At 34.6% G+C, this 21,640-nt stretch overlaps 2 protein-coding genes across 2 annotated transcripts; one reads left to right on the top strand and one right to left on the bottom strand.

Moving 5' to 3' along the window:
- The first annotated feature begins 4,096 nt into the window (after nt 1-4,096).
- LOC134232322 (tyrosinase-like protein 1) lies at nt 4,097-20,914 on the top strand. The gene is made up of 4 exons (XM_062714276.1): nt 4,097-4,103; nt 14,718-15,122; nt 15,234-15,328; nt 19,279-20,914. The coding sequence occupies exons 2-4, from the start codon at nt 14,718-14,720 to the stop codon at nt 20,912-20,914; spliced, it is 2,136 nt and encodes a 711-aa protein (XP_062570260.1). The 5' UTR covers nt 4,097-4,103.
- LOC134232321 (uncharacterized) lies at nt 11,131-14,201 on the bottom strand. The gene is made up of 2 exons (XM_062714275.1): nt 13,827-14,201; nt 11,131-11,660 (listed from the first exon to the last, which is right to left on the bottom strand). The coding sequence occupies exons 1-2, from the start codon at nt 14,029-14,031 to the stop codon at nt 11,137-11,139; spliced, it is 729 nt and encodes a 242-aa protein (XP_062570259.1). The 5' UTR covers nt 14,032-14,201; the 3' UTR covers nt 11,131-11,136.
- Nucleotides 20,915-21,640: the final 726 nt, after the last annotated feature.

Genomic DNA, 21,640 nt, shown 5'->3' with positions numbered 1-21,640 from the left:
TATGAAAATATCTTCTTTTCTTTTCTCAAATGTATTATAGAACAACGAATTTAGTTATAATTTTTCACAATCAAAGACTTCAAGAATTTTTCAAATGTTTGCTAAATTAATAAAAAGGGACTAAAGTTTTAAAATATATCAAATAATTATGATTTTCCAAACAAACTACAACTATATTAGCTTTTAAATGCTTTCAATCTTAGTGTAAATATGAGCCAAAAAAATCCATAGAAACTGTTTTTTCTCTCTAAGTAAACGGTCAAAACTTTTTGTTTTTGTATCATTTTGTATCTTTATATAACTTGTTTACCATTTGTAAAAATAAAGAAAATTTAAAGATAGGGCACATATAAAGATTACTTAAATAACCTAAAAAATTGAGAAAAATAGAGAAAATTCGGATAAGACAAAATTTATTTTTGTTAAACTAATTGTGTCAATTTGGTAATGTCATCTTATGGATCCTATATACTAATATCTTTTTATGAAAAAAAAAAACATTTAATCTTCTGAAATAGAAGACCCTATCAGATGATTGGGTAGAGTTATTTTTATTTTTAATGCCCAGGGAAACTAATTTAACTAACACCATCACTTAGTAATATTGTCTTCTTGGTTATTCTGTGAAAATTTCATTAATTTTTAAATACAAGAAATACAGTTTTCTGTGAGAAGAATCAAGAACAGAAAAAAATGAAGTTAAAAAAATTTAAGTCATTTAAACTATGGAGAAAATTTTAAGTTCAAAATTGGTGAAAATTTAAATTTGAACGCAAATAACATTTATCATGTACATATGTATATCTACACTCAATCTCTTTTCATATTTCAGCTCAGATTTGCCATAATTATACTTAAGCTTTAAATATGTTTCTTATAAAATAGAATTGCATAATTCATTCAATATAATATATGTTTTTGAAGTATTAATGGTCTTTCCTCTCTTATTTTTTTAAAATTGATAAAACATGTAATAGCACAGCTTTAATCAAGCCTAAAATATAAGTATTCAAAATGAAAAACACAGAATATGATGCAACATGCCTTCTTTAATGTGCAAACATTGATTTTTTGTGAAAGTAAATAATTTTTGGACATTTTCAATGGTAGAATAAAACTATACAAATTGAAAAATACAAAATTAAGTTAAGAAATATAGTTAATACATTTAAATTAAAACTTTTCATACAATTCTGAACACGGAGAACACCTCGTTTCAACTAATAATACGATTTTGTCTTCTCTGTAATGTGTTATTTAAATCTTTTGTATTTTCTTCCGAGTCGGAGAAAATTCCGTTTCCAAATTAAATTGTGATATCTTTATATGTGAACAACTTTCATCTCATATTTACATTGTGAGAAGCTGAAAAACAAGGTTTTTAAGACACTGCATTAGAAATAAATGGTCAAGAATCAGTAAACTAGAGTGAAATTAAACGCTTCATTTAGGCTCCTGGAAAACTTGATAAGATTCCAAAAGAAATATTCACTGAAATTTATGGACTTTACAGCAACCACATGCCTGTTTTATAGACATATGAGCAGGTAAATTTTAAAGAACAAAAATGATATATTGGGCATCAAAAATGGATTCCGTCCATGGCGACAAGGACTTAAAACAACCAATGTTCTGTTTGCCAAAATTCAACAAAATTCAACAAATTATCACTTATGATGTTCGATTGACTTTAAAACACATAGCAAATTTAATGGCTTTTAATTTGGGGATAGTTCACTTTATTTCAAAGAATCATTTGACAGTGATAAAGCTACGTACTCAATGGTCATCCTATGTTTTGAAAAATGAGTGAAAACGACACCGTGAAAGGATATCTAAACAGTTATTTAAAAAACCCAGAAATTGTAGTTATTCACGTTTGTTTGAAATGCAAACAGATAATGAAACTTAAATCCATTGTTTTATTACCCTCAAAACATTTTTACAATAAGATGCACTTGACAAAAAACGGCTAAGGTCTGAAAAGAGCAAAGCATTACAAAAGGACAAAAAGTTTTATATGCCATTTTCTTATATATTTTTGGTCATTTTGTTCAAATTCTTATTCGGGAAGGCAGTTAATTTCTGGAGGAGTTTAGAATGCAAATTGTTTGACAAAAATCTAAAGGTTTTTGAGAGGAAGGAACTAGAATCAGAAATCCACTACAAAAAATTTCTTTGTGACAGCTTCCAAACCCACACGCCATGAAGAGTAAAGGTGTTTTCAGGATAAACAGAAAAGTAAGGTTTTGTCACACAATAATATTCACCAGATTTGTCACCCTTTGACTTGGTTCATTTTCTAAACTTGAAAAAAAAACAACACCTTTCAGAAAGAAGAAACAAGTCCAGGAGATCATAGGATCTGCCATAAGCGCAATAGTCAAAAATGAGTTCTAAAACTGAATTGTCTTTTGCTTTTTTTCCGAGCACCGAGGGCATTTTTTTTTATTGAACAACCCTTGTAATTAATTAATAAGCAGGGTTGTGAACATCAAGTATGGAATGAATATGTAAGTTATTTCTTCATCAGAAAATAAATTACTTTTTATAAGCTTCTATTACTGTGTTCATGCAAATACCATGACCAAATATTACATACTCAGATGAATATTTCTAATCTCAAATGTTAATTTTATTAAAGAGCATAAAAACATCATTTCTTTTAATATTAGATATTATAACTTTTATCAATATTTAATTTATTATTTTTTAAATGCAGATGTTTGTTTATTTTACTATATTTACCACAAAAAAAAAATTCTGGAACTTTAAATAAAAATTAATTTATGATTTATTAATTTTATTAAAATTTTAATTTTGGTTAATATATTTTACTCTTTTTTCAGTGGTAGTCATTCTAAGGTTATCCATATATACCTGAAAACAGACTATATCCTGTCGATCACTTAGGAGTGAAAATCAAACTACTGGGTATGTGGGAATAAGATTTTTCAAAATATTGGCTAAGTGGGAACAAACCTGATCAACGCCTTACTTCACGACCCTAGAGCAGACGCATTTACCACTGCGTCAAGTGGGCGACGCAATTTAAAAAGAAATGATGGAGTGAATGACAGATATCTTTAATATTGAATACAATTCTGTTTAATCGTCCATTTAACGTATGTCAGTTTGATGATGCCAATCTTTTTTTCTTAGTTTGCCAAGTTAAGAAAATAATGAAAAAGGATTCTTTCATAAATATGCCAGACTCCTTTTTATCTAAAGACTAGATGGATAAGACAACAAACCTGTTATTTACAAAGCATTCATTTGAGATAATCACTAAGAGCAATTTAGTGACCCTGAAATGACCTTAACAAAAAATTCAACCAGTGAAAAGTGACAAGAGCAGCTTTTCTTCCTTTTCAAAAAAAAACCTAAATAGACAATCCATCTAAATTTATAAATAGGGTATTAAATAAAGACCATCAGAAAATCAAGGGATGGATTCAGGTGCATAAGGAAAATAAGTTTCACCTGTCACCAGTCACACATTCCGTGAGCCCTATGTATTGATTACTTAAATAAGTAATCTGTCGTTATATTTTGTATAAAATACTATCAATTGGTATGAAATAGAATAAAAATGCTAGTAGTGTATACTTTCTTTTTATTTAAATTAATACTCGACAATTTCTCATTTCTCTTTAGTGCATGTACATGTATATATTCTGTATGAAGCAAAAATTACATCATTGGATTAAAGTGGAGAAAAATAAGTATGAAATTGAAAAAAGTGCTGGTAGCAGTAACGCATTCTTTCTTTTTATTTGAATTAATGCTCGACAATTTCTCAATTTTCTTTACTGCATGTACATGTACATGTGTATATAAATTTCGTATGAAACAAAAATAACACGTCTTTGAATTAAACTGGAGAAAAATATCGAATAACAAAAATATTTATAAAAACAATAAGTGGAAAATTACAAGCATTTTCCCAGATTTAATTAAAACAAAATGCAACTCAATCAATTAAAACAAAATGGAAAGTCCTGGTAATATAATTTGAAGTTGGAAATTTTCTGTTAAGTATATAAAAGACATGTTCTGATAGTTCATTGCACACAACAGACGTATAGAACGTTTCTTTAGAGGTAAGTTTCATATCAGTTTATTTAATTAGAAATTTCACAAATTGTGCAATTGTAAAATAAACAATATTGTTTATATTTGCATTATTATTATTTTTTGTAAAAAATGAACTAAATACAATAGTCAGTAAGCGAAAGACAAAGATTATATTTTTTCTCTTAGCTGAAAGCTAGTAATATTTTATCCAGAGTCGGTTTGTCTGTCTATCCATCTCACTGTCTGTTCTGTATTTATTAAAAAAATGTTTTAAACTATTCTATATATACCACCAACCTTGCCACAGATTATCCCTTGGTAAAAGGTTTTCAAAGTTGTTTAAATCCTCTTTCAGGAGAATATTATTAAGAAAGGGTGAACTTTTGGGCGGGAGGGGGGTCTAATAACTCTTCTCCATAAAACCAAAAAAACCTATGTGGATTATTTCTGACATGAAGTTATAAGTTCGTTTCTTCATGGCCCGGTCCCAGAAGAATAGTGAGAACAGAGCAGGAGATACTAATATATGGTAATAATATAGGCCTATATGTAGAATGACTTATGTTAATATGAATTTACGGATATATCGTTGTAACGAAGCCTTAAAGATCCTATAACTGAAAATATTGAACTGACTCATTTTTACGTTAAGTTGTTTGAAGGAAATTCAATTCAAATTTTAAAGCATTTGAGTGATAAATTGTATTTGCTGACAAGGATATTGTATCGACAATAGAACTTAAGAAATGTTGAATTTAAACGAAATATTAATATTCTAGTTCATCAACTTGTTTGTCAATAATTTACATTGTTTTAGAAATTGTACATACGTAGAGCATACACTGTCATATCAAATCGAATGAGAGTTATAAACACCGTATGCAGGTTATGAAGGTATATTGCTGGATAATTAAGGGAAGTTGACGATTGAAAAGCTAAAGTCACCTGATCCCTGTTTCGGAGGTCCTTTTTTGTCTGCTCCTATTTTGTACTGCTTAATGGACTTTTGAGCTTGAATAGCTGTTTGTTATTGCATTTTATTTTATTTTCTTTCCACCCCCTTTTCCTTCCCCGTTTTTATTTAAATGATATCTCCTACGTAGAGAAGCATTTTTCCGTATAATGTAATACACCAGGAAAATATATTTTCTAGAAATTACTCAACAATATTTAATTATACATGAATTGATTTTTTTTTCCATTTTTAAGCAGTTTTTCTTTGATAACAATTGCCTTTTTTAAAAGTTTATTTATAACAGGCTCTGATTTAATAGTATTTTGATTTAAAATAATGTCTGTTTTCCATTCCCGACTCAGGATAAGGAAATTTGGTCGTTAGGTAGGTTATAAATCACTTCAATGTGCATGTTGAATTTTCAAAATCTTTTTTTAAGTAAAGGTATTGACAACTAGATGCTGTCATGAGACAGTAATAACCGCACTAAGGTGTTTGCCTCTAAATACACGCTCCTACATATTGGGCGGCTTTCCAAGGAAAAAGTCAAAATAATAAATTCTATATGTATTCATCAAATTGAGTATGAAATTCTCCCTGTGACCATAACTCAAAACTCTTATATTTATTTTACATGCTTAATTCATTATATACCAGTTTGAATTCTATTAATGTTGTAAATTAGATTTTAATAAATGTTTTGCTCATAATAGGACCTTTTTAAATTTACTAATCCCCCACCCCTCGACACCACAATCACACTGCACATACTTTTTGGAATAGGCTAGATGGAACAGTTTTGTTAAAACATTTGTTATGAATTAATTTAAAATTTGTACTATACATGTTAACATGTAAATTTCTACATCACATCACGTTGCGTCACCCACTATCATATTTTTAGATTAAACTCATTCGGCACACCTCGGCCGATTCCCACTTCATCTGATAAGGTGACGGAATCGACGGCGCGAAGGTTTGCCGAATGGAATAGCATTAGCACACATGCTGCAGTCTGGTGTGCATTGGATTAATTCATTTTGTGTTATAATTGGATTATACTATTACTTCATGAAGTTGACAAGACCTATGGAGGTCGGTAAGTTCACGTTTAAGCATAGTGGGGTGAAATAAATCCAAACGATTAGGTTAAAGTTCAAAAAGGGTCAAAGATCATCGCATGCCACACTAGAAGAATTTCATATTGTGAAGTTACTGTCAATACTGGTGCGGATCCAGAACTTTTTTCGGGAGTAGGGAGGGGGGTTCATATCTCAGTCAAAAAATTCCAGCCCAGAATTTCCTGATAAGCAGGAGAAAAAAAACTGAAAACAAATAAACAAAATAAAAAAATGATAGTGGGGTCAATGTTTTCTAAGTTAGGGGGAGGATGTCCAAAGTCATTTTTTATTTGCTTCAGTATATAGTCTTGTTTAAATAACAAAGCTAATTCCAGGGGGGGGGGGGGGTCCAATCTCCCTACCCACTCCCTGTCCCTGAAATAACAATCTATTTTGTGATTCCAATTAAATAGTATATTTTTTCCATTTGACTAATTATACATATTTTGTTTCTTGCGTTTATATTATGTCTGTCTATTTGTCTGCAGAAATTATTACCTTGCCCATAAGTTTTAAGTGGGATGGGCTATACAAATGGCTTCCACATTTTATAGGTTTATTTCTTGTGACAATTAAGACCTTTTATTTGGGTACCATTAATTTTTACCTCTGATCGCTTGACCTAGGATACACATTTTTACAAGAAAAATGCCAAACTTTAAACTTGGCATAGATTTTGATCAGTAGGTGCTAGGGCTTTCATGCTTAATATGTGTATTCATTGTGAACTGTCAACAGGTATAAATATGTTTGACCTTGACCCTAGAGTTTGAACCACTTAAAAAAAATTAACCTTGGCAATTAACTTTTGTACAGGAAGTACTAGGGATTACTTATTTCAAATGTGCATTCCTTGTGACAAGAAGACTTTCTTCTGATACCAACAATTTGAACCCTTTGACCTTGACCTTTGAGTTTGACATATATTTGAGAAACTTCAACCTTCGCCATAAGCTTCCATACAGGGACATCAGTGTTTCACAAACACATCTTGTCTTCATTATTATTTAGTGGTGTCTCCATATGAGGGAAAAATTCCTGAGAGAGATGTATCCACAACAAACAAACAAATTACTAAAGAAAATATAAAACATGAATATGTTGGTCATGCATATCTCTGCATGAGAAAAACAGCTTTTCAAATACTGGAACCATATTGTAACCCTTTCAAAACACTCATTTGAGCTTTAATTTCTGGTTTCCTTATCATATAACGTCTGTCGTGACGTGTTGTCCATCTGTTTGTCTAAAAACCTTTTACATTTTTAACTTCTCTAGAACCACTGGGCCATATTTTCCCAATTCATATAGAAATATGTACATTTGTATGTCAGACTGTCCATCTGTCTCAATAGATTTAACCTTGGTCATCACGGTCATATCTACTGAATGAGAAGAGACAAGGCATTCACATTAAACTTATGTACTAGTATTTACCTGTGAGAATGGCATGAGATTTTTTTTTTACATATGGCTTAGAAGTTTGACCTACTTGCAAAAAAATTAAATTGTTATAAATTCATCATTTTGAAAGAGAAAAGTTAGGGCATTCATATTATAATGCATGTATATTATTACCTGTGATAAGACCTTTCCAAATGAATCATGACTTTTACTCTGTGACCTTGACCTTGATGCCTAACATACTTTTCAAAAACGTTGCATTTGCTTATAACTTTTGATTGAGATGAGATATGACTCACATTTGACATGTACATTAATTACTCATAAGAATTCAATGTGTCTCCCAGCATGCGATGCTTTTTCACCCCTTGACGTTGATGTTTTACATAATTTTCAAAATATTTAACTCTTCTAAAAGATGATTAGGCTTCTGAGTAACATTAAGGAGGACTTCAGGAAAGACAGGACTTTTTGCACAAAAAACGTCATTTTTCCACCCCAATTTGACCCCCCGGGGAAAAATCAAAATTACGAAACCTTACTGCACATCTACATGACACCACCAACCATCTCCCAAAAGATGATTAGGCTACTGTGTAAAATGTAGGAGAAGTTCAGGAAAGACGGGGCTTTTTGCATAAAAAATGTCATTTTTGACCCCCATTTGACCCCCTGGGGCAAAATCAAAATCAAAATTCCGAAATCTTACTGCACATCTACATGACCCCATAACCATCTCCCAAAAGATGATTAGGCTGCTGAGTAAAATATAAGAGGAGTCCAGGAAAGACGGGGCTTTTTGCATAAAAACGTCATTTTGCTACCCCCATTTGACCCCCCAGGGCAAAATCTGAATTCCGAAACCTTACTGCACATCTACCTGACACCACCAACCATCTCCCAAAAGATGATAAGGTTACTGTGTAAAATGTAGAAGGAGTTTAAGGAAGACGGGGCTTTTTGCATAAAAAACATCATTTTCGACCCCCATTTGACCCCCTGGGGCAAAATCAAAATTCCGAAACCTTATTTCACATCTACATGACACCACCAATCATCCCCCAAAAGGTGATTAGGCTGCTGAGTAAAATGTAGAAGGAACTCAGGGAAGACGGGGCTTTTTGCATAAAAAAACATCATTTTTCGACCCCCATTTGACCTCTCGGGGCAAAATCAAAATTCCAAAACCTTACTGCACATCTACATGACAACACCAACCATCTCCCAAAAGGTGATTAGGCTGCTGAGTAAAATGTAGAAGGAGTTCAGGGAAGACGGGGCTTTTTGCATTAAAAAACTACATTTTACGACCCCCATTTGACCCCCCGGGGCAAAATCAAAATTCCGAAACCTTACTGCACATCTACATGACACCACCAACCGTCCCCCAAAAGGTGATTAGGCTGCTGAGTAAAATGTAGAAGAAGTTCAGGGAAGACGTGACTTTTTGCATAAAAAACATCATTTTTCGACCCCCATTTGACCCCCTGGGGCAAAATCAAAATTCCGAAACCTTACTGCACATCTACATGACACCACCAATCATCCCCCAAAAGGTGATTAGGCTGCTGAGTAAAATGTAGAAGGAGTTCAGGGAAGACGGGACTTTTTGCATAAAAAACGCCATTTTTCGACCCCCATTTGACCCCCCGGGGCAAAATCAAAATTCTGAAACCTTACTGCACATCTACATGACTCCACCAACCATCTCCCAAAAGATGATTAAGCTACTGTGTAAAATGTAGGAGGAGTTCAGGGAAGAAAAGTGTGACAGACAGACGGACGGACGGACGGACATGAGTAACAACAATATACCCGAACTTTCTTTAGAAAGTGCGGGTATAATAAATTGATAGTTGCCCATGATATTTTGCTTTTGCTTTCTCTGCCTTTCCACCATTATACTGAAACTGTCTTCCAGACAGCTCTGAGAATTGAAAACGCCAATTATAACTTTACTAATTTATTGAGAAACAAGATCATAATAATACAACACACACAATGTTGGATGGAAATGGCCTCAAATTTTGTAGGAGTCAAGGGAGACAACTAGGATACCATAAACAAACGGGCAAACTAGTGGCCTCGCTTAGATGCGAGTGCCATGGAACCCCATGCCTGACACACGCATGATGGCTAGGCACACAAGCTGCACAGCTTTTACACCCTGCCTCTGGCTTGCTACCTGGTTTAGAATTTTAACACCAACCAGCCTGTAGCCTCTCCTACTTTTATATAGGTAGAGGGGGTCTGAGCACTGAAATGCTGCAGATCCCAAGCAATTTACATTTATTCTACACATTTCCTCAATGGCATATAACTTCCATGTTAAAACACAGCCATGAGACCCCCCTCATGCTTTGATGCAGATGGGCAGAGACAAACAGATTAAGCATGTACAAGGCTGATGTCTCCCTTGACCCCGCCACTAACATCGATATGATGTTCCCCACAACAATTTGCACCAAAATTAATATTTATATATATAGCAATCCTAAACTAGGAAATTACAGGTCAACTGAAATCTGACTAGATAAACAAAGGGCATTACTGAGGAGGGAAAATTTTGCCCTTTCCCCCTAAAATGAATTCCAAACCACCCTGGATATTATTCAAATAAACCTCATTCCCCCTTTCAGATAAATGAGTTCCATCATATCTAAATAAACTGCTTTGATGAACATTGATATTTTTGTCATGAAAAATGCAAGCCCCATTAACTTCGGATGTAATGAATTTTCTAATGGCCTTATTCACCTTACGCCGTTTTAAATCAATCTTAGCCCCACCCTTGCCAAGAGGTGCACCATGCCAATAAAGACGGGGAAGCATTGTTGACCAAATGAGCAAAGTCTTAGGAAGCAATACATTATAACGATACAAACTACATTGAATTTCATGTGAAAATCTAAGTGCAGTATTGCCAGACGTTGTTAGATCATTTGACCCTGCGTGAATGACTAGTACATCTGGGTGTGGTTGATGTTTGAGTTCATCTGTTAACACTTTGTCAAGATCTTCCCATTTCAGCCCTCTAATTCCCTTCCAAGTGATGTCCATCCCAAGATTAAGGTTCTTTCCACCCGGTCTCCTCCCTGCCTCCTCACCAGCCCAATAAGGTATTGAAGATCCCACTATCCAAATCGTCTTGAAACCTGGAATACTTTGGCAAAATTAGCCTGTATTCCATTTAACAATGCTAACATGTTATAATCTTATGTAGTTTCTGAAAGCTTTTGACTCCCACCGGCCCAAAGATTTTATTTCTGAATCTGGAAACCCCTGTTTTGCAAGATCTGTAGCCCTGCCTATTCTAAAGCTATGTGGTCTAAAGTGTCCTTGAATGTTCCTGAATTGAAGTGCTTTTTGAAGCACGTAGTTGAATTGGTATCTTGTTACACCCTTATTGTCGACATGAATAAAGCACAAAAGGGACTGGGCAAATATCCGAATTTAACTGTTTGGAAATATGCAATGTTGTTGTATTTCCCATTTTGTCAGTTTTGGACCTGGGAATTAAGATGCTGACCTTGCTTCTAGTAAACATGATGTGTGCCCTATGGATATTCAAAACTTCACTTACTCTAAGCAAGCCGTGATATGCAATTGAGAAAAGTGTGGAAAATAAACTGCCTCGTAAGATGACCTACACACTGATGGCAATGCTGATACTACATGCTCCAAGATGGATATAGTTAATGGGATTCGAGAATCTAAAGTGATACCTCTCTTTTTGTGGAGACCCTGCAAGGCTTTTTTGACAATGAATGATTGAGTGTTATCTTGTATGCCTCTTAATTTATGGATATATGATAATGCGCTAATGTACAGTGCAGCTGTTCTATAAGCTGTACCTGAAATAGAAAGGTGGGCAATGAAATTAAGCAAATGATCAACAGGAATGGGGAAATACAATGTGGTCCCACAATTATTCAGGAATTTTTTGAAGTTGGTGAGAGCCCCCTGGTAAGCTTTGTATGTGTTTGCTGATAGTGAACCCTGTATAAGTCTGTTTGCCTCCCTTGTTAAATTTCCCACATATTCTTGGGAAGCGGTGTTGGCCATGGATCTGCTGCCGGTGCTAGCCGTCGGAATTTGCCCCACTGTGAACGAGAGATAGAATCCGCAATAAAATTTGATTTTGAAGGTATGTGTTTTGCTTTAATCAAAATATTGTGTTTGAGACAAGTGAGAACTAGTTTTCTTACAATTTTCATGACCCTTTGTGACTTTGATGTTGTCGAGTTTATGACATGTACCACCGCCATATTGTCAATGTAAAACAAAATTCTATTGTTGGAAAATTGATGTTTCCACAATTCAATAGCTATATGGACCGGGAAAAGCTCTAAAAAGGTCATGTCACGGGTTATGCCTTGTACAAACCAGGAAATGGGCCATTGAGCATATGTCCACTTGCCTGCAAAATATATACCAAAGCCCCCCTTATCTCCCCCTGCGCTATCAGTGTAGAGTTGTAGAGTCTCATTATTCACCCATATACCTTCTGTAATGACTGAAATGCCATTAAATGATTGGAGGAAGTCAAGCCAGACTTTGAGGTCTGCTTTCATTTCTAACGTTACACGGGTATGGTGATGAGGTTTGTTAAGGCCAATTGTTGCATCAATCAAACGTCTACAGAAAGCCCTACCTGGAGCTATAACTCTACATGCAAAATTTAACAAACCCAATAAAGACTAGAGTTGCTTAAGAGTAACTTTCTTAAGTGCCATAATGTCGAGAACCTTTTGTTTGGTTTCAACGGTAACCTCATGATCATTTCCATCGTATCAAACTCAATGCCCAAGAACGTAAGAACCTGCATTGGATATACTGTTTTGTCTTTTGCAATAGGGACCCCCAGATCGTTGCACAGATAAAGAAAAGTGTCTAACGTATTTTTGCAAATGGAAAGTTCTTTGCCACAGAAAAGAAGGTCATCTAGATAATGCAGGATTGAGGCATTTTTTTAGCAATCCTGTATAAGCCAATGCAGAAAGCAAGCAAATCTGTCCCAAATTGCACAACTTATTTTGCAACCGAAAGGTAGCATCTTGTCGTAATAAAAACCATCATTGAAGTGAAAACCTAACAAGTCGAAATCAGTGCTGTTCACTGGTAGCAACCTAAAGGCTGATTTAATGTCCGACTTTGCCAGAAATGCCCCCCGACCTAATTTTGCAATAATGGCGGCAGCATCATCTATGGTTGAATAGGTTACCGAGCTCTGTTCTGGGTCAATGAAATCATTTATTGAAGCAGATTCTGGATATGATAAATGGTGAATTAGGCACAAGACCTAAAGGAGAAACTTGTAAAGTTGGAAAAGGTGGTTCTATGAAGGGGCCCGCAACCCTCCCCAATGAGACTTCTTCGTAAATCATTTGCTCTGCAACTGGATATTGTTTGTCTAAACTTGTAAGATTCTTAGAAAACCTGGGTGATCTAGGGCCAAAATACTGTAATTTAAAATCATGTTGAAAACCTTCCCTTAAAAATTGATGATCAGAATAATTTTGTGTATGTAAAAAATTTTTATGTAGTTTAATGGGGGTCTTGCCCAGTTTATACAGCTGACTTGGTGGAACAGGTTGTGGCCGGGTGTTTGCCTCCGCACCTCCTACAGACGTGCTTGAATCTGCATCTGGGGAAGAAATTGCACTTTTTACCCTGATTGAAATGATAGCAATACTGGGTAGCAGCGGATGTGCTGCTCTCATCTAAATTTTGTTTAGTATTGTTGAAATGATTTTGACTGCCAAAAGAGTTTGAACTTTGGTTGGTCACATACAGTAGCCAAAATCCTTGACTTATAACCCCCCAGGAGGATTCGGGATTGCTAGCTTTGCGTAGCCGATATTGTTCATCGTATTTGAACCAGCCCTGTGATCTAGATGCAGCTAGTCTGATATCTCTCATGTATTTTAAAAACTGTTGGGCTCTTGTGCGATATTTCTCTAACATAACACTCATGTAAATCATAAAAGCGTTTGTCCATTTTTCGATTGTCAAATATGAACCAACCTTTGACCGGACAATACAAAATTTCCCATCTCTAATTTTAATTTCCCCTTGTCCTCCCAAACTATCATTAATCTCTTTGGCTGATTTTAACAGCAGACCTAACTCGATAAACTGTCCATCCCAAATTTTTTGTTTTAACTTCAAAGGGATGTGTTGACCTACATTATCAAAACAGCTAAGTTCTGGGACAGGAGTGAAATCAGAAAGATATACATCTAGGTAGAAATCTGAATCAACATTACCAATGATTGGTGGTGCGAATTCCCCCAAGTCACTGTCGGGTGAAGCATCACTCCCTGCAGTCTCTGGTTCGGCATGGTGGGGGGGATGATCATTCCTGGCTCCAGACCTTTGCTGCCTGGGAGCATGGCGAGGCTTTTTGTGCCCTCTGCCCCTGGATGGCGACACCATCTCCCCTCTGATATCCCTCTTCCTTTTCGGTGGCATGATGGTTAGGATTGGACTGGATTTTTTGTTTGTAACTTTTACTAATGACCAAACTCACTGAGATGTTGAAGAGGAAGAGGAAGTTGCTATACTTGTTAACTCATCCTGAAGCTGACTTTCCCATGAACTAGATAACTTGTACCAAGTTGTGTCTTATTGTTTAATGCTATTCAAACAATTAAATGAGATTATCTCATATTCATTTCAATAAAATTTAACCCCTAAAAAATATTTACATCAAGCCTTGACAAGCATAATTCATTTATAATTTCAACCTTAATAAAATGATTTGAAATATATTAGAATTAGTCAATGACTTTCGTATGTCGCTCCGTTTTCATTATTTCTTGTATATAGATGAATATTTGTATAATGATTAAGAATAATTTTTTATGCATTTAAAATTTGAATGTTAAACATGAATAATTAGTTAGCCGTTGTTAAGTGTGTTTGTTCCTTTTTTGTTTTACTTTCTGATTGACTTGTTTTCTTTATATGTATTGTGTGTATGTAAGGGAAGGAGAGGGTGTATGTGTGTATAAGGGTGTGTTTGAGAGAGAGAGGGGGGGGGTGTATGCGTATTAGGAGCGCTTTGAGAAAGTGCGTAAAGGTATATGTGTGAGGGTAAAGGTAAGTGTGTGTTTAACGATAATAATTTATTTAAAGTAATTCAAAATTCCTTTCAGATGACACAATTACATTTTCTTTCTACCATTTTGGTACTTTTGATTGTCAATCAAACAAATACCATTGCGATGGAAACAGATATGCCAAATCTGTTGAAGCACTGCTATGAACAATTCACCAGAGGACTTCCTGTAACCGACATCCAGGACCATAGCATACAAAGTTACTGTCTAGGTAGCTATATCTGGCAGAGCCCAAATCTAAGACATCAGCTAAATTTGACCGAGACCCAGGTCAACTATATTCGATCCTTTTACAGAGAATACCAACAAAGGCTTCAAAATAAAAGGCGTCACAAACGACATGCACAACGCGCCTTCCGGCGAGAACTGCGAGTTTTGGATGATGCACAAAGGAAACGATTTTTTGATGCCCTAATAAAGTTGAAAAATGAAAAAGATAAGGTAAAACAAATTGCATTATTACAAAATTAACAAAGTCATTAAGCTTTTAGTAAAACAATGTATTAATAGATAGTCTATGTCAAAAACGAAAGATTTCCATTTTGATTTCAGTTTTACGATAAATGGGCTGATATCCACGAAATGGTTTTAAGTTCCGCACATTTTGGACCTGCCTTTCTAGGTTTCCACAGAGTATACCTACTTTTGTAAGTTTTTATATTTTTCCTTTGGAGTGATCTTAAACTACTAGTATATAAATTGCAATTAAGGCAAGTCACTCCTGAAATTTGTTAAATCAAGGATTTTTGAGAAGTATATTTTGGATAAGTACTCATAAAGTGTAACTCAAAATCGCAAAGAAAATAGGGGTCAGTGTGCATTCTACTGATCTACGGTACATTTAAGTTGACCTTTTTGCACTTAAATTTCATCTCTTTGGTTAATTTCTTTAACCCTTATTATATTTTATCAGATGTAAGCATGGCAATAAATATAATGTTATTTTACGTAAAATAGTTTGAATAATATTTATCATTAAACAAATCTTGCAAATTAATGCGCGTAAATTATTGTGTGACCTTTTTGCACTAAAAAATAACATATTTGGGTTTTAAAACACTTAATAGGCAATAAAAAAATTCTTATATCAAACTTTTTATGACTTAAGTGCTGATCAATCACAAATATCGAGTAGTTTAAAATAATGAAAGAAAAAGGTGGGGTCAGTGATGTTAATTTTGAAATATTTGTCAAAATATGTGATTTTCAGGCAAAAAATGATATAAATTTGATCTTGACTTCTTTCATATCTTTTTCATTTTTTGGAAAAGTTTGTTGAGGGAAGGTGTAAACCTTAGTCTAAGAATATAAATTAAGACCTATATTAAATATATTTAGCAATATCAAAACGGAAAATATTCTCCGAGTAAAATTATGGGAGGCTAAATTTCCATTACATTAAATTTTATAAATATGCCGATTTGCAGAATTTTCTGCTATATATCCTTCCACCAAAAGAAATAGTCCCTCACAAATCTTGCTTATTGTAGATTTTTGAGCAGTTTTTTCGTTGAATGTTAAAAAATTTACTTTGTTGAATTTAAATATGTTACAAAAATCGAATTTTAATAAGTAGGTCTGAAGTAAAATCTTCTGCGTAAACTTTTCTAAAAAGCTGACGAGTGACATACCTAAAGGGTTTTTAATTTTTAATTAATTAATATCAAAACAAATACTAAAAAAATACTTGCATATGTGCTTTACTCTAATGCCAGGTATTCCGTTTTTAAGCCTCCGTAATCGGAATTTCGGGAACATATAGTTTTTTTTTGCTTTGTCTGTTTGTCTTTCTGTCCGCCAAAAAATTAACCTTACACATGTATCACTTTTGATTGGTTGGAACTAAGGCTTTTATATTTCATATGTGTATCTTCGCAAACCTTCGTTTGAGTAGCCACATATTTGACCTCTTTCCTTTGAACAAGACTTTTAATAACTTTTTTGTTTCACACTTAACCGTTGCTTTTGCTGGATTGGTGACTCGGGTTTCATACTTAAGGACCCTCTCTATACAAGTGCAAAATTTTTTTTGGACATTGAGAAAAATATATGGTATAAAGGAGTTTATAGTGAGCTTATTTATTTAGTTTTCACAATATGCTGCGTGGCATATACCCCCGGGAAAAATGTTCAAAGACAACACAGTATCACTGAATAGAAATCACTGTTAATTGCTTCAATAGAGAACATACATGTAAATAACAGGTTTAGTTAATTTATCTTGGCCCTTTAAAATGTTCAGAATACTAAAATTAATTACAAATAGAGTAATATATGGTAAATTTCTATTTTTTTAGAATTAAGATCTAAGGGCAGATCACTTTAACTGCAGAAAAATACCTCAGAATCAGAACTCTTTAGTGTGCAGTGTAGAGAGGGTTCTTAACATAGCTTGTGCATTTCGTTTGATAAGACCTTTTCGGAACTAACATTTTACACATCTCCCCATCCTTGAGTTACACTTCATTTTGAAAAAAATATTATCTTGACCATAATTTCTGAATTGTGGCTGCAAAAGCCTCCATAGCTTACAGGTGTATTCCTTTAATTGATACAAGAACTTTCTATAGGCACCAATATTTTTTCAATTTTTGTCCTTGAAATTTGACTAACTTTTGAGAATCTTTCACGTTTTTAAAGAGCTACCATACCGAAGCATCAGTAATTCACAACCAAATATTGTTTCCTATTTTTTTTTCTTGGAGTTGACGTGCAATTTATATTTCACTAAGTCCTTAACAATTCATTGTGACCTCTTTCGATTAAACTTTTCTTAAATGCAAATTGAATATATTGGCAACAAAAGTAGGGTATTTTCTCTGGAAATACAATTGTAAAATATGAAAGTAGGCCAAGGTTAAAGTTTTTCATAAGTACAGAAATCTCCAAAGTCAATGTCAAAAGGTCAAGGTAATTGGTATCCAATGAAAGGTCTTGCCACAAAGAGTACATATGGGAAGAATGGAGGGCCCAGCCTTAACCCTTCAAAAGTTATGGCCAAGGTTAAAAAATTTAAAAAGTAGGTCAAACTCAAACGTCAAGGTCAAAAGGGAAAATTCTTGATATCACATGAAAGGTCTTGTCACAAGAATTAAATATGAAAAGTATGATAGCAAGAGAGCCCGGATCCTTTATAATTAAAAGTTACAATCAATTCATGTTTTTTATAAGTCTAGGTCAAACTCCAAGTTCAATAGGTCAAATTTGGTCAAATTTGGTGGCACCCAAGGAAAGGTCACAAGGAATACACATGTGAAATATGAAAGTCATAGCTCCACCAAATTAAAAGTTATGGGCAAGGATTAAAGTTTTTGCGGACAAACAGACACATGACAGAGAGACAGAGAGACAAACAGACGGACGGACACGGCAAAAACTATCAACTTTGTTAACGGGGGCATAAAAACTTGTTTGTATCATCTGTCCTTCAAGTAACAAAAAATGTATATAATAATAGGTATGGCTGCAAAATACGACCAAAAATAAATCCAATCCAGGCATCCATTTTTATTTGCATAATTTTCCTTATTCTATTATGAATTGGTTTAAATTGTGCCCATAAAAGACATACCTCTGTATGCTTATTTACATACACCATGGCTTAGAGTATATATACACTTCAAGTTCAACAGTCGCCCGCATGGCGCAGTGGTTAGAGCGTTTGCTTTAGAGTAGCGAAGTAAGGAGTCGATCCTTACGTCTCATGTTCAAATCCCACTATGGGACGTAGAGACTGGTACTTCGGAGGGGACCGTATAAACTGAGGTCCCATGTGGCAGTAGATGCTGGCACAGAAAAGATCCCTCACTACTCAATGGTCCTGAGTGGCGAGTATAGGCTAAAATTTATAGCTCTCCACCGGCAAGTGGCAGAGTCTGCATATGAGTAAAAAAATTCCCGAGAGTGACTTTTAAACAACGTACAATCAATTAAATTCAACAGGCAATATTAGTTGAGAAGGATACTCTCATATTTTACTTAGTTATATACAAAACAATTCAGATTCTCATTTAAATTTATGAAAATCAAAAATATTCAAATCATAAGATTTTCTCCGGATATCATATTAAACATAATGATGTTGAATCATATGTCCTTCAGAAGAAAGATCACAAAATACAGTAATTCTCAATAATCTATCAAGATCTAAAATGTTTAAATGCCATTTTTTCTTCCAAATTATTCGAAAACAATTCCAATCTTCACTTAATTTATCAATTCCCTAAGTTTTGATATGAAGAGAACGAATTCAAGAAAATCTAACACATTGATGAAAATTTTCAATCAGAACTTCTTTCTTGACCTAGCTTTAAGGCTTTTGTTGTAAAATAAAAGTTACATTTAGTTTTTTTTAGCGAAATTAAGATTAGAGGAACTTGAAATTATTAAAATAATACAAAACGACCGACAAGCAGGAATGAAAGACGGACGGGATTATGAAGTTTATGTCACTGTCATATTACAAATGTGAATTTTAAAAATCGCTGATCCCAGTTTACTATTACATACTAGTATATAAGTTCTCGGTTGCTAAGTTCTCGCTAACGCAAAATGGAACATAAGGGAGATATAATCTTATATTTTAAATGATTTACAGCCTGGAGTTTCAACTTCAAAGGATTGATGGTTCCGTGTCCCTCTGTTACTGGGACTCCACCATGGATCACGATATGGTTAACCCACTGGAAACAGCAATGTTCAGTAGAGCCTTAGTGGGTAATGGTATTGGTCCGGTAATTAATGGTCCCTTTGCAGGCTGGAAATCGTCGGACGGAAATATTCTGGACAGAAACATACACACGGGGGGTGCTCTGATGATAAAACCGGCTATAAGGCGATTTCTAACAGATCCCACTGTTACACGTCACGAGCAAGTTTCTACTGGATTTCGAGAACTTTTCGAAAACACTATTGAAGGCCAGCATGGCAATGTTCATGTCTGGGTTGGAGGTGATATGAGAAATGCAAGGGCGACTGCCAACGATCCCGTATTTATTCTACATCATACATTTATTGACTATATATGGGAGCGATTTAGACAAAAAATAAGACAACAAGGTGTAGATCCCTCTGCTGATTATCCTTGGCCAATGTCTACTGCACCTTCTGAGCTTCATGACCCAAGCAGAAATATGACCATCTACAGAAATTATACAAATTTAGATGGATACAGTGATGTTTTTACAACAGAATTTTATCATTACGATGATATGCCATCATGCGCTTCTAACTGTAGTAATTCTAAATTTTTAAGGTGTAAGGGCGGGGTATGTGTCGCACTTTCTGCCAACGACATAGGTGAGCAAACATCAGCTCAAGTTATTATTACAACGAGGTTTTTAGATGGAACAGTATTTCCAGACGAAGAGGAAGAGGTTGTGTCGTTCCAACCCTCATTTGTTGATCCAAGAACATTAAAAGGAAATGGAATAACTGGACCAACAGGAGAAAATCATACAGCGGGAATTGCAATCTTTCAGTCCTTTATAAAAGATCACACGATGGGCAACAGAATAAAAAGAAATGGAACAGACATTTCTAAAGAGGCACCTGTTGGTTTCTTGCAGGGAATGCGTAGTTTCAAAAGAGTTTTTTTTCCTGGTAGCTTTAGCCTGCACTTTCCATTGACAAACTTTGGTAATCCATCCCATCCTAGAATTTTGGGAACGGTTGGTCGGAATTTCAAAACAAGAAATATGTTAAGATCAGGAATTTTAACCCGAAATGTTGGTCCTAATGCGATAGCTTTGCCGTTAGAAACCCTGAAATGGTTGGCCATCGCCGAAAAATCTAGAGACCTCCTTCGCCAACGTTTATATCCGTCACTTTATAGTCCACTCATACATCTTTGGGGCCCAAGTGTGTATCATATTAATACCCAAAGAGGGAGAATTAGAAGACCTTTTCCAAATAGGCTTTTAAGACTTAATAATGTCCGTAAATTCGTCCGTCTTCACAATTTTCCGATTCGGAATACCTTTACTTTGGACGGCGTTTCTGACATTAACCGCAGGGTATTTATGCCAGTTCGTATCGTTTATTTAAGACGTCCAGGAAATTTCATCAAATTAAGAATCAGAAATTTTCATAAGAACCTAAGAGTTCCACCCAACTTCCTTGAACAGTCCGATAGATTTTCATATCGAGGAAATTATACGAAACAAATAGTTCTAGATGTAAGAAAACCGAGATCAGAAGTCATCAGAGAAACAAAGAAGATATCCTTTTTCTGACTCAGAACAAATATGGATTGCAATACAATTACTAAACTTATACAGAAAAAATAAGATGTGGGAAAACTAGTTAGTAAGTGTTGAAGAGCTTTTGATTTGTTATTAGTAATCCTGTAATTGTTAATTCTCAACATCTACGTAAAGAAGTTTGTGCTTGACATCCAATATTATAATCCTTATACAATGTTTAAAAGATTAAAGAGATTCACCACTGGCACTTTGGGCATTGACCTTCCTTTCCTTTTTAGCTCATCTGAGCCGAAGGCTCAAGTGAGCTTTTCTGATCACATTTTGTCCGTCGTCCGTCCGTCCGTCTGTCTGTCTGTCCGTCTGTCTGTAAACTTTTCACATTTTCGACTTCTTCTCAAGAACCACTGGGCCAATTTTGACCAAACTTGGTACAAAGCATCCTTGGGTAAAGGGGAATTTAATTGTTAAAATGAAGGGACATATTCCCTCGCAAGGGGGGATAATCAAGAAAATACAAAAATAGGGTTGGGTCATTAAAAAATCTTCTTCTTCAGAAACAGTGGGCCAGAAAAGCTGAAACTTATGTGGAAGCATCCTTGGGTAGTGTAGATTCTAAATTTTTCAAATCATGACCCCCGGGGGTAGGGCGGGGCCACAATGGGGAATCAATGTTTTACATAGAAATATATAGGAAAAATCTTTGAAAATCTTCTTCTCAAGAACCACTGGGCCAGAAAAGCTGAAACTTATGTGGAA

This window comes from Saccostrea cucullata, unplaced genomic scaffold (assembly GCF_032062105.1).
Source record: "Saccostrea cucullata isolate Sc308-1 unplaced genomic scaffold, CSIRO_AGI_Scuc_v1 ctg4134, whole genome shotgun sequence".
In the NCBI taxonomy this organism is placed as follows: domain Eukaryota; kingdom Metazoa; phylum Mollusca; class Bivalvia; order Ostreida; family Ostreidae; genus Saccostrea; species Saccostrea cuccullata.
Note: the sequence above shows the minus strand (reverse complement) of the source record. Positions and strands in the feature narration are given on the sequence as shown.

Coding starts and splice junctions, on each gene's coding strand:
- LOC134232321 (XM_062714275.1), bottom strand. CDS start 14,031: ATGCCACCGAAAAGGAAGAGGGATATCAGAGGGGAGATGGTGTCGCCA. Junction 11,661..13,826: donor ATTCGCACCACCAATCATTG/GTAATGTTGATT, acceptor TCTCGTTCACAG/TGGGGCAAATTCCGACGGCT.
- LOC134232322 (XM_062714276.1), top strand. CDS start 14,718: ATGACACAATTACATTTTCTTTCTACCATTTTGGTACTTTTGATTGTC. Junction 15,123..15,233: donor TGAAAAATGAAAAAGATAAG/GTAAAACAAATT, acceptor TTTTGATTTCAG/TTTTACGATAAATGGGCTGA. Junction 15,329..19,278: donor CACAGAGTATACCTACTTTT/GTAAGTTTTTAT, acceptor AATGATTTACAG/CCTGGAGTTTCAACTTCAAA.